We start from the raw sequence: 14,250 nt of genomic DNA, 5'->3' as shown, positions 1-14,250 counted from the left end.
TTCTTTAAAAACAAACAAAAAAAAAAACACCAAGATGTAATTTTTATTGGTATCACAGGAACTCCTGCACTTTAGGGCTTTTTAATAGTCAATATTGTAGTGTGAGAGCATTTGCCTCCTTAGGGAAGGGTGGGATTACACTGAGTTACAGAGCCAGGAGGAGGCAAAAGGCAAAAAAGCACCTTCTGAGCCAAATGCAGTACTTCATAGAGCTGAAAGTGAGCTGCCATATGTATTTATAACTGTGGCCACTTCTGCTCATGAGATTTGGGGGTTTTTCTCCTCATCTTCAAACTATAAATTAACTTTCCCTCAAAAGCTCAAGTTGAGCATAAAGAAAATGAGGATGTGACAATTACTGTTTTGCTGTATAGCAAAGCCATCAGAGATGGAGTAGGACTTGCTCCTCGAGCAAAAGAGAAATGTGTTTCCTTTAAGTCTTTGATTCACAGCATTTCTGCCTTGCTATTTTGCTCTTTGAACAGCTTCATACCATTAAGTTAAAAACAGCAATTTTACCAACATCCTCCAAATTTTGTCCGATGATGAGGTTTTAACGAAACCATGCTCATTTCAGCTTACTGATTGAAAGAAAAATTGAGATCCCAATTTCTTCATTCTGAAACTTGGCAAAAAACTGTTTTCAAATCTCAGAATTTTCTGCATAATGGAAATTATCAATATGCAGCTACTGACGTTTCTCATCAGGATTACCTGACAACTCTCATTTGAAGATTTCATTCATTCCTATTACCTGTAATTTTGTGAAACATTTGATGTATGAAAGGAAAACTTCCAAATTTCTGTAACAGCTGTTTTTTGAGCTGTGTGTACTTTTTTTTTTTTTGGGGGGGGGGGAGGGAGGAAGGACCAGGTAAAAGTCAAGAAATTCCAAGTTTTCCCACTGAAAAATCCTCAAGAGATCTTCTTTAAATTATCTATACTTAGAGGAAAGACTTCAAATTCCACCTTGGAGATGTGAAAGTTCAATCTGAATGTCACATTGTGCAGCTTTGAAAAGTTTGCTATCCATATGCTTTCTACAAATATCAACTTCTAATTCAGAAGCAACTCCCTGAAGGTCCTGTTGCTTTTGAACATGCTGCATCCTCCAACAGCCCCTGCTTCACTTGCTCAGCCTTGTCAGCCCTAGCAAACCATCTGTGAGAAGTTCACTTTAGGCCACATTGGCCAGACATATCTGCAGAAGAGACCCAAAAGGCCATCTTCCTGACTATCTTCTCTGCAAAAGCATTGTTTTTCCTTATTGCTGAGTAAGAAGTAGTCACATGATTCAAACTCAGAAAAGGAGAAGCAGAACCAGAGAGCAGTCAAACACTGACTCCGGTGCTGAGTCTGGCAGCAATGAAGGTGGTAGAGGAACTGTGCCCAGACAGTGGGGACCGCAGACTGAACTGTCAGGCCAAAGGGATATTCAAGTGACAACAAGGGCTCCCAGGGTACAGATTTGTGAGAGTAGAAGCCTGGACATATGAGGGCTCAATGGAAAATTTAGTATTTGATTACATGAGCAAAAGCACACTAACATGCCAGTATTGTACCCTGATTATATGATGGACCACACATGTGCATACGAAGGCATATCAAACGCAGTTTCCCAACTTCAGAACTACCACACCACTTTTCCAATAATAATAATGCTCTTTACACAGTACAGTATCTGAGCCATTCTGCCCACAGAAAGCTGAAATGCAAGTCTAAGAGTAGGTTGTCTAATGCAACCTCTTTCCCCAATCCTGTATTAGGAAGGCATAGACTTGGTTAGACAATAATTTCTTAGTTCTGCTAAGAAACCACTTTGGGGTTTTTCTCCAATTTTTAAAGCAGCCTCAGTGCAAAAATCCATCTTATTCTATTACTGTATTTAAATTCTTTCTCGCAGGAGATGCAACCAGAGCCACTGGAGTGTGATAAGATTTTTTTTGCTGGTCTTAAAATGCTGTAAACCATGTCTGATATACTCTTGAAATGCCAGCATCACACATGGATTAAAATTCCCCTTTCATGCTGCACTGAACAATGTGATTACGTCTGTAATACCATAAAGAAACCATGCCAACAATAGAGAAAGCATTTACAGCGCAGGTCATTAAAACATGACAAATAGGCCCAGCAAGTTAAGCTCTTTCAGTGAACTGAATAATTAATTACTAGTTAACTAGTAAGGAACAAGAGGTAAATAATTTATTACAGAACCAGAAGCATCATAACAAGATAGAGAAAAATGACTTCACTTTAAACAGCATCTCAAGAGACTGAAAAGCAAAAGCATGGACAAAGCACAACAAATGTGAAAACGAAAGAGATTTAGAAGATCTGTCACAGTCCAAAATGAAGTCTTCATACGAGTTCATGCATAGCAACCAAATACTTGCTGAAGTTAATCCTAAAAGCGGTGGTGGCTCAAAAGATCAGGGAGAGGAAAGGAGTTAGGGTAGAAATCTCCACATTGAAGATTACTTCTGGCCAAGTAGTCTGCCTGTTTCAGCACACATCCACTATTCCCATCTGGTATGATGCTAGGCTATGCTATGCTATGCAAGCACATGTGCTGTCTGTACAAAGCACAGGAGGTAAACAGGACAAGTTAGACTGAGGGCTATATAATTCACTACGAAGTCTGCTTAGACAGAGGCCCCACTAAGAGATCATAGTTCAAAGAGGAAACGCAGAGAAATATTCATCTTCTGTTACTTACACTGGAAGAAAATAAAAGAACAGAATGGAAGGACTTGGTTTAATCACATGAAGCTTCCATTAAAAGACTCAATTTTTCACACTGGGTCTAACAACTCAGTGCAAGTGCTTCAAGTTGTTCGTACTAACAGTGCCAATATTTCCAGTAATGAAAAAACTAGAATTAAGCTCTTATTTGCAGGGTTTTTTTTCTAATCAGGTTCATTTTTTGTTTTTTTGAAATGCTGAAAACAAAACAGCTCTAACTGGCAGCTTCCATACATTGCATTTTAAAAATAGCTCTTAAATACTTGGCACTTGGGAGGACTTTTCCTTCGAGATTCAAATAAAAGTGGGTCAGGAAGGCTTCTTTTTTTTCTTTTTTTTTTTTTTTTTTTCCTGCTCCTATAGAAAAAGATATAACCTGATATAAACTTTCCTACACAACCCCATCGGATTGGCACTTCGATAGATCCCGCCCGGATTGTTGTTTTGATCAGATTTATTTATTTGAGTGGATTCAACATTCATATTTCCATTCACTTTGGATGAGGGGATCACATGATCTTCCAATAGATGCAATTAAGTTTTTTAGAATTGCACAGGAGAAAATATACATACAAATAAAAGACTCCACAGAACAACTGCTATGGCTGTAGTACAGAGGACAGCCAAGTGCATAATCTAGCCTTTCAATCTGAGATTTTGAGGGTGTTTCAGTGACTCGGTTTCTTCAGTTGACAGTTTATATAGAGTGGCTAGAACAGTGGTGCCAGGCAATAATGAAGGAAGAGATGGTACTGGAAGGACTAGGTCTAAGACATACACTGTTACTCACTGAGCATTTCTACAATATTTCTGCAGAACTCAAGTCATCATTCACTTTTTTATGTCTACTTTCCTTTAAAGGAGGGAAAGAGGGAGATCTGGGACAGGAGGAGGAGACAGGGACCAGAATCAATAGTGAAAATTTTCCCTTGTTTGCAAAAAAAATAAAACAAAAAAAAAAAAAAAAAAAAAAAAAAAAATCTGAGACCTGCTTACCAAAAATCACTTGGCAAGTTAAAATAACAGAGAAAATATATCAGCTTGAGGGAGCTGCTATTGGCAGATACAAGGAGGATATGTTTGCTTAAGACGAGCAGGTTTTTCTTTCATCTCAGTACAGCACTTTTGAATGAAAAGAAGATTGGAAAGACGTGTGAGACATTAACATAAAGCTTGTTCTTAATGTTTTTGCATGCTTTTATGTAAAGAAACATTGATGTATAACAAATACGTTGAGTGTTGTAAAATGACTATACAAAACAAATGTATTGAATACTAAAGATAGAGTATTACAGAGAATAACATTTGTATGCTCCTCAGAATAAAGCAACTTGATACTTGATGAAATATTCTTTGCCAGTTGAAGAAATCCATTCATCTTGCAGAAAACTTAGTATACGTTTAAGAAACTGTTAGCTACCGTTTTCGCATAAATAGCTGATACAATTGCATCTTATGTAATTATAACAGGAAGTACTTTAAAAAGATCACATTTTTACAGCAAACAGTGGATGAGAGCAGCAAGCAGAACAATCTAGTGCGTATTGCACCTCTTCCAATTCCTTTTCCCATTTCTGTACTCCATGACATCCACTTCAGCCATTCTGCTGTGCTTCCGGACAGATTTTGAGCACTGCATCATAAAGACTTGTGAGAGGTAAAAATCAATGCAATAACGGATGAGTACATAAATACTATTTTGCTTGTTTCCATCCAGTTGGCTGATGCCCTTATGCTTTATAATGAAGTTTCCTACAGAAGCATCTTAGTACCAAATTCACACAGGAAATTTTCTTTAACAAACTTCACAGATACCTAAAACCTATTTTAACACATGCCGGTCCACCTCTCACGACGACGTTACCTGACTGGTGTAATCCTGTTGCCAGAATTCTGACCAGCCCCAGGGCGTATGGCGTAAGTACCTAACTTGGTTAATGGTATTTCAAGTGTACCCCAAAAGTCACTGTACTCAATGGAACAGCCTGGCACAGTGCTTTTCCTAAAGCCTATTATTTTTATAGTGAAGGATTATAGGGAGTTCTCCAGGATTGTAGAGAGGGATCCCAGAAGGTGCCATGCTGCATTGTGAAGAATGGACACACATACTCAGCTCACGAGTCAGATTTTAAATAATCCAGTCAGATGCTGAATGAAAGCATTGGCTGCTCCATCTGACTAATGTCAGTGATATTTAAGCACTGAAATTATCCTAGAGATCTGAATAGTAAATTCACTTCACAGCACTGTCCAAGAGCTGAACATGGTAAGCAACTATTTGCCCTAATCATCAAAATTCTTAAAGATCATAAGTTAGTAATTGAAAGAATAAGGAAATTAAGTGAAAGGAATTGTATCTAACCTGTTCTTCATTTAAACCTTATAAAAATCCTCTTCAATGGTCCTTTCACTGGTATTTTTCCTTGTTTGAAACATACAGGATCAGCTGAAGAATGAGGACACAGATTATATCATAAATAACGATGAACTGACCAAAAACTATGAAGCATCTGCTCACACACTAGTGCCTGCACAGGACAAAACAGGCTGCAGCAGCCAGGCTGCAGGCAAGGAAGATATTCATGAAGGAGACCTTGGATTAGGAGCATACAAACTCCAGCTTGAACACACTCCAGGTCAACCTGAGCTGAATTCATCAGCATGAACAGGGTAATTTTAAATCAGAAGAAATAAGTAAACCAAAGAAATAAAAGATATAACTTCATGAACAAGAAACAAGAAAACATATTAAGGTTTCTTAGATTTTTGTGCTAAGATGTTACCAAGTAAGTTCTGGTTTCTCCGTTGAAAAAAAAAAAAAAAAAAAAAAGTATCATCTACACAACTACAACAATATGCCATTTTTCTTTACTGCAGCACTTCTTATTAATAAAAGATAGATACTGCCAGCCCTCTGTAAATCCATTACAGTCACATGTTGTCTGAGATGGCATTTGACTGCATCATATCCCTTTCACATGTACGCTTTCCTTTGAACATTAATTATAATCTTCAGTCTGCTGGGATGAAGACAAATACCTTCCTAACATACTCAGAGCATGTCTAATACAAAGCTCCTAGAACCTTTGTATTGAAGACTGGATTCTCAGAGGTAAAATGTGCTTATTTTACTCTGCTTCATCTTGGAAGCAAGGTCAGCTGTAGTTAGAAAAACAAGAGGAGAATTTAAGTATAAAAGTATTCATTATATCTGCCTAAATGCAACAATGGAATAAACAAGGATTCAATCTCACACACCTAGATGCCCTATCCCTATTATTATGTTCTAGCACAGACGAGCACTTGTGCCTACTACATAGGTAGTGTAAACACAGGGAGAGAGCCAGGCTATCGTTAGGTCACATGCTTTTTCTCACCTCCAGAGTTTCAACAAACAGCAGATAATATTCCTGACTAAGCTTCGTAAGTAGGGTCATTCTTAATGCACACCATAAGCAACGAATTTGTCATCTCTGAAAAAAATGAGTCATTTTCATGAGTGTTTGTAAAGGCAAATATATCTTGATTTCAACATAGATAGAAACTGAAATACAAATTTAAATATAATCAAACCTTAGTCATTCTTTTCCAGCCTAATTAATTAGTAAATGCAACTAGAACAGCTGCTTTAAGCCTTAAATTTGAACACTAGAGCCCTACATGCTGTTATGAAAGATCAGAAGTCTAGTTTGACATTTTATTTTTCCCTAAATACTAACCAAGAAATTTCAAAGGAACTTAATTCATGCGTGGTCTAAAAAAAATAAGTCACAATAGGTTCTGAGAAAAAGTAATTAATTGCCAACTCCTTGCTTTGTCTTACTGTGGTGAAACTAAATATATATGTGTGTGTGTGTGTGTGTAACAGGTTATGAGAAGGGATGGAGATGGGGTGAAGATATAAGATTTTCTGGCCTAGTACTATGCATCCAGCAGCACATCATCAGAATGGCAAAGAGAACAGCAAACAAGATAAACAAGCTGTTACAAGCTGCAGTGAGATTAATATGCAGCAACACCATGAGAAAACTATTACCACAGATGGGTAGAAGCACAGTCCTGATTTCAGTAGCCAGAGTTTCCAATTTCTATCTTCACAAGTTCTGAGTACTTCTCCCAGGCTTCCTATGTTCCTCAAGAAGCATGGACTCCCGCCCTTAGCCTGTAGCACAAATTAATAAGCTGTTGCAGAATTTCAAAGATGACAAGCTGTTTTTCCCAACTGCTATACGTACTGGAAATGACAAGCTCTTAACCAAAAGTTCTGGTCTGCAGTGCATCCTGCAGCACACTGTGGGATTTTCACTGATTTATTTATTGCATCTATGTCCAAATTTCTCACACTTCTGAGAAACATGATCAGTGAAGAACTCTAGGGCCTGAAATTCTATTTATTCTAAAAAGAGTCAGTAGTGAAAACACTCTTCACTGTTCTATCTGCATGCCTAAAAGTCCATATTACTTGGTAAAGAAAGTCATTTCTTGTAACAGAAGTGCTCATTCTTCATGTCTTCGCATATCAGATTTTTATGCTAAGCTTGTCAAGAGGCTGAATCAGAGGTCCCAGCAAGATGGGGTTTTGTCCTCTAGGGCTATGCTCAGCCAACCATACAGTATCACTGTTTTTTAGGAAAACTAGTAAAGCGAGCTGCAAGAAAACATGAATCTTCTCCTGAAAGGCAATAAAAGCCTTGGTGATTCATTACACTATTCAGACGTGCCATTTTTTAATTTTGAGATATTCTTTTCAACACATGCAGTTCAAGAGAGTTAAGACTATGGTAGAAGAGATGATGTATCTGTATCCGAGTAGAAACTGCTGGCAACTATTAATTCTGCACAACCTTTTAAACAGCATAATGGATGTTGAGAGGCCTCTAATGTTAATTTATAGTTTGTACTCCGGAGATTTAAACTATTCAATATCAGTGTTTGAACATGCAAGTTACTCATGATAAATGTGAAGTTATTCTTCCTATCTGAGCTAATCTAATAAAACAGTACTTGGAAAAATAAAATGTAAAATACTGTCAAAACATAGTGACTGCACATGCAGTATGAAGTCCAAAATATTATGAAACATAAAAATCTCCTCAATCACTAAACCTTTAAGTTTTCAGAAGTAATAACTGAAGTTTTATACTTAGCTGCTGAGAGCATTTGGCAAACGTTCAAAGCAGAATGACTCCTGGATGTGTAGGGGAGCCAGTCCCAAAGACACTGTACTAAAAATATCAGGTCACGATGCTAACTTTCACAGAGAACTGTAACATTTGGTGACCTCACTGAAAGCAGAGGCCACTAGGAGCATGCATTTACATTGCTGTGATAAAAGCTCTAACTTTTTCATAGTAACTCTGTTAGGGCTAACTTCAGAAAACCAATTATGTCTGTGCAGAACTTCAGCTGTTAAACTCACTGAATTGAAGCCGAAATTACTCTTTCCAGAGAGCAACTTATGTGCCTTGCTGGGCTTAGGATGGTCCATACAACAGATCTTTCTTTCCTTTCAAAAACTGGTATGTATTTTTCTATCAGCCACCAAGTAATGCAGGAACATCCTCTCCAATCTTCATGTTACCAATTATATTCTTCCAGCTTTTCCCACTTTTTCCCATTATATTCTTCCAGCTTTTTTAACAAATACACTGGCTTCCTCCCACAGAAGCCCAACCTTGCTCTGGGCTGTCTTCCCCCTGCTCACCAGAGAAGGCACGGAGTGCTGCACAAGCTCTGCTGCATGATGGCTGTAATAGCAACAACTCTGCTCCCAAACAAAAAATTTTTCCATCAGAGCAGAGGAAACATTTTCCCCATATAATTTACTGTCACTGGTCACTACTATTTCCCTCCAAAACTAGATTTGAGGCACAGAACAAATATTGTTTCAGGCCTCAGAGGATTCCCAAATCTGAACAAGTCAAATTACATTCATCCTTCCGAGGACACAGCAGTGCTTGAAATCTTAGTGCCAGAAACAGTAGGGAATGCCCAGGAGTGTTTTCTAGCCCGTGTCCTACATCATTCTTTACTACGCAGCTGTCTGCTTCTGTATGTCCATCAGCACGGAAGCAGATGGACACAAATAAAATGCTACTTTATTCAGTAAGGATTTGAAACTAGAGAGCAGTACGCCTAACAATCTAAAACACTGACAAAAAAAACCTTCACACTATAATAGTAGGCATTATGTAGGTCTAGGACAAGTTATACACAAGTGAATTGAAGTAGAGTAATATCTCATAAGCATAATGAGATTTCTGACTCCAGAGGTACGGTTCCATCTAAATATAACCCAGTACTTCTGCATACATGCCTGAATGGAAACGAAAATAAGAGAGAAAAGGAAATGAGTAAATGAATGATGAAGGAAAAAAGAGGGTAGCAAGGCAGGGAGAAATCTGTGCCAGAGAAGATATTCAGATTGAAAAAGATCACCAAGACATCCCGTTGCAACGGCAGACTAATGAAGTATTGACCAAGAGCACGAGAAACCAAGAACTAACTTGAAAAATGCTGCTAAAAGCTGCCAGAGCCATATTCCTGACTCAAATACTGTACTATAAAAACTTCAGCGCCCCACAGGCCTAAAAGGGAGCCACTTCTACCAGATGAAGACTGATCAAATTTAAAGAAAATAAAGGAAAGGGAGCTGGGGTGAAAGGCTAATCCTTCAGCAGCACTCTTAGCAAAGCAATAGTGGGCTGATATTTGCGCAAGTTTGAATAAACAACTGAAGATAGAAATTCTTCAGTCTTCCTCATTTCTTCTCTCCCTCCTTTACCAGCTATTCATTTTTTCAACATTTGTCTCTTTCATCTTCCCTGTGTTTTAGAATGAAATTTTGTTTTCCTTAGTGCTTTGACTAGAAAAAAATTATGATCTTCTATCCCCTCTAGCACAGTAATGACAGCCAAAGTTGTAATAGTTCTTCAAAAAGAAATCAAAACAATGTCTGTCAACTACATGTCTACTTTAAGTACAGACTGTGCTCAAAGAGATGTCTCAAGCACATTGTGGTATACTTTGAGCACTTCACTATGGCTACCAAAGTTAAGAGCAAGCACTTTAATTACAGGAACCAAGGATAAAACAAAGAACAGGCAAAAAAAAATTAACAGAAAAAACAACTTATTTTTAAAAGAAAAAAATGCTGACCGCAAAAAAAAAGTCACAATTCTGTACCATAACTGCTTAGTCTCAAAGCTTTGCTTCATGTTAACCTGAGCTGAGATTTTTCAAGCAACAAGACTAAACTTCAGATCCTGAAACTACTGGCTCCTAATTGAATGATTCCGTTTTTAAAAGCAATGAACACACAGCAGCTTACTTTCAAAGCCCACTGCAGCCTTCAAGTCATATTGAAATTAGTGCATAGGAGGTGCCAAAACACTCACTGCTCCCAAAAGATCTTTTAAGTAAAACAAAAATGCAGCACAAATACTTTTTTTTTTTTTTTTTTTTTTTTTTTAAATCAACACAGTAAGCTCCCTACTCAGATAATGGAATCGATTTCCATATCAGCATGACTCAGCTACAGTTTAAGGAGTAATGCAGAGATTTAAGTGGTTCTGTACCACTCCCCTTCAGTCCATTACTTTCTCCTTCCTCTCCACATATCCCCATTTTTTTCTCTCTTTGAGACAATGCAAGCTAAGACCTGGACAAGCAGAGTGGAGTGGTGATATCCTGTTTAGTATCCTAGCATCTTCTGAAGCAGTGTAGAACAATCATGACTTCTCAGAACAGCCAGGAGTTGTGTGAAAGCCCAGGGTGTGTTGCAGCATATTTTTCCATGACTGCTCCAGCATATGCCTCCTGTACAATTTGGCCTACTGCCCATAGCAGTCTTAGTTGACATGAACTTTGAGAACCTTCCTGAACAGAAAGGTGTCACTTCAGGATGCAGGAGTACAAGGCTAGAGATGTAGTACTTAGACATAAGCAACACCTGAAGCTCTCAGATTCTTTGAGCTTAACTCATGCTAAGAGCCCTGCTTGGCAGTCAGTTTATTAAGACTAAGTTTACACCACACGTTCTTCCACATTCTGAAAACACAAAGAGAATATTCTTCACAAGCAGCTACAACAATAGATGAGTACTGTGATTTTTAGAATGCAGTGCACACTAAAACATGGAAAACAGTGTATAGGATCTCTGAAGTTTCTCTTTCAAGCATGATTTGAGGATTGCAGTGCTAATGCTTCAATTTGATTTCACAGAGGAAAATTCTTTGTTTACATGAGTTTGCTGTCATACAACACCAGAGTATCAAATGGAGACCAAAACTCTTTGAAACTAAGAAAGCCTATAAGATTTTCAAATTGAAGATAAACTGTCCAGCTTCTGATACGTTATCTACCACCACACAGCTCTTACGAATATATTTGTAATCTTAGAAATTAATACCTCTGAATGATTAGCACATTAAGCTACAATTAAATACAGTTTCAAGGCATATAAGGAGACCTGTGACTATCTTACCACTCTGCATGTATAGCTCCCATCCCTTCTTGACTTTTCAGTCCATTTGCACCAAATAATGTCACTATAAACTCTATTTTTCCTGTGTTATGGGTGCACTCTGCCTGCAGCTGTGCTATGGATGAGGCCATAGGTCCTCTCCAGAGATGGCTCCTGAGAAGGCCTCTCCAAGATGACATGCTGTTCCAGCTCCTGGGGCTGCAGGAGAATGGCCAGATCCCACCCACGCTTTCATGGAAAACAACTGTCCCTTGCATCCAAGAAGCTCACTTCCCACTCTCTTCCTGCTAGCACTCACACTTCCACATTTATCTTAAAGGTTAACTGGCTTGACAGCAGGCTACCAGTGTAGACTAAAGAAAGAAATCATTTTTTCCCAGTGCCCGTCATGGTGTTGTGCTGATATTTCACTGCAGATGGCAAAATTTCCTCCTGCACTGGCGCACTCTTTGTTTCTTCAGAAGAAGCATCTTTGCCTTAAATGCTTAAAAATGCTATCTGCATATACCAGTGAAGGTCAGCAAGCATCATCCCTTTGAAGATGTTTTAAAGTTACCTCCAACCATCTTGCTCCCAGATTCATTACATCTCTTCTTTCTATACATATGCATATGCGTAGGCGCAAAAGTTCCCAGGACAAAATCACAGCCCTCTATTCTTGATGTTCATTGATAGTTCATTTTCTGTACCTTATTATTCTCTTTCTCATCACTGGATATTTCATCTTGACTTCAGGATCACACATAACCCACAGGATTCAAAGTGACTTGAGCACAGCTACATCAGCCCTCATGAAACATTTTGATTATTGCTTAATTTTGATTCAAATTTTGAATACTTATTCCATTATTTCATCAAATATTAGTATGGAAGGATATTATTCAAAAGTAAAGCTGAAGAGATTAAAGTTATGAAATAATATTGAATCGTTTAAGAGAAACATAGTTTTGTTTCAGTTCAGAATGGGAAAGTGATCTCAGAAACCGGGATTTTCTGTTCCCCATGGATGGTCATCATAAGATAACATCAACATGCCCTCTTGAGCCCTGGCTAACAGCATCTTTTCTGAGTGCTACCAGGCCCAGAGTCCAATCCCTGCAGTCAACAGCCCAGCTGGGGATGCAGGACATGCACAACGCATCCAGATACGGCAGGAGAAGTATCTCTTTGCTCCAGCAGTGGCGGGGTAGTAAAGAATGTCACGTATCATACAAACTGTAGTGTTCTCAAAACAGCTCACTTCCTTTCTTCACCAGCTCAGTGTCCACTTCACCCAAATCAGTTCCATCCCCCAACAGTATTCTTTTTCCATGACAAGGTTTCAAAACCCCCAGAGGCTTTGAATGGGAACATGACGACAAAGCCAGGAAACTCACATTAGTTAAAAGGAACGAGAACTGTCTATTAATAAACTCACGGGCAAATGCATCTGTTAAACTGGTGTTAAGCCTGAATTTAGGAGTAAGTTTAAAAAGGATTTATGAACAAAAAAATTTCCTGCATGAATTGTTCAGTATGAATTAAACTCCCAGCTGCATGTAGCTGGCAGATTTCTGTTCAAGAAATCAAATCAGAAGTCATTCATAAGCTGTCCAAAAAAAGAGAAAAAAAAAAAAACAACATTCCTTTTATCCTCTTACAAAGAAAATGGAGGCATTTAAGCATCATGACCTTCAATGTCAAAAGAAAACCTATAAACAACCACATATCTGGAAGACTGGCAAGTCATTTAGCTGCTCTTCAAAGAAAAGTTTGGGAAAAGAACATGTGATGATGTTCACACTGAAGAAAAAAATATTTAAGAGAAAATTCACAAACCTAGACTTTTTATATCTCTATAATAGCACATTTTAATTTTCAAAGCTGCTCCTTTTGACTTTTCTCAAAACTAAAAACAATAATTTCAAAACAAAAGCGGAAGTTGATTACTTTTTTTCTACAAAATCTAATTGTTACTATTCATAAGAAAGCTGAGAGGATAAAAGTTAAAATAAGGAAAAAAAAAAAAAAGTTTTTCCTACAATTAGATCTTTTCATTTTAAATGAATTAGGGAAAAAAAGGAAATTTCAAATCTCCAAGTTTGAAGCAATATTTTGTTTCAGGAAGGTGAGGGAAACTAACAGACATTTGTAACAGTCAGAGGAGAGAAGGACCCAGCAAGGCTCCCACCTGGTCTGGGCACCGAGGAAGAGGAAGGAGCTGCAGCACTCACAGCTGACAGCTCTGCTTTCTCAACACACAGGGTCAGGAGAAGCCATCCATCCACCACAAGCACTGGGCCAGCCAGGATCTGTGCAGCTATTTCCCACATGCCACTCATCTTTATCTCCAGCACTGACAAGACAGATGTCACTGGTAATGTTTACAACAGTCCTGTGATGCATGAGTTTCAGTCACTCTGTTTTGTAGTTGCAAGCAGGGTGGATATCATTTAAAGGGGACTGTCCTTTAGAACATGGGTAAGCTTGGAGTCCCCTGTGATCTTAATTTCACAGCTACCTGCTGAAATCTTACTCCATGCATATGAGTTCAGCTACAGGTACATTCATACATTAGGAATGAAAAGCTTAATTCCACACTAGTCCTCCAGCAGAGTTATTTACTGTGCTATGAAAAGGGTTTGCTGTGCACTGTGGCAATTACCCTGCAAATGCTTACTTTTTTGCAGAGCTGCTTTTCCCTGTCTTGTATCAGTGGTTCAAATTCAAATAACTAAAGCAGATTTTACAGCAATCTGAAGAGCTGAACAGAGTGTGTACCTGGACAGTGCAGCAAATTTCTCTCTGTAACGCACTGCAAGAACTGTTGTGTTTTCCCTAGAGAATAAATCCCTCTAACTAGCAACCCAGTTTGCCTGTCTGTTTTTGAATCAAATTTTGAATCAAATAATGGCTCTCATCTTTGAGCTTTAAGGGGATACCATCAAAAGCTTCCAGCCTGCCTTCCATCTCCAAGCGTGAGGCAATGGATGAGTTACAGAGCCTCTCTTCACCTTATTTTGGGGAACATAGTGTGGGAA

General features: G+C 38.3%; 1 protein-coding gene across 1 annotated transcript in view; it reads left to right on the top strand.

Annotated features, from left to right (window-relative positions):
* The window catches only part of SLC9A9 (solute carrier family 9 member A9), a gene marked incomplete at both ends in the record, with an annotated part of 170,958 nt that extends 165,548 nt beyond the window's left edge, over positions 1–5,410 (top strand). The window contains 2 exons of the mRNA XM_079539768.1: positions 4,557–4,662; positions 5,186–5,410. Coding sequence (XP_079395894.1) covers positions 4,557–4,662; positions 5,186–5,410 — 331 coding nt within the window. The remainder of the gene's footprint in view (positions 1–4,556; positions 4,663–5,185) is intronic.
* Between the last annotated feature and the right edge of the window lie 8,840 nt (positions 5,411–14,250).

Source organism: Tetrao urogallus (assembly GCF_951394365.1).
Source record: "Tetrao urogallus genome assembly, chromosome: 9".
In the NCBI taxonomy this organism is placed as follows: domain Eukaryota; kingdom Metazoa; phylum Chordata; class Aves; order Galliformes; family Phasianidae; genus Tetrao; species Tetrao urogallus.
The sequence above is the reverse complement of the archived record's forward strand: the minus strand, read 5'-3'. Positions and strand labels throughout refer to the sequence as shown.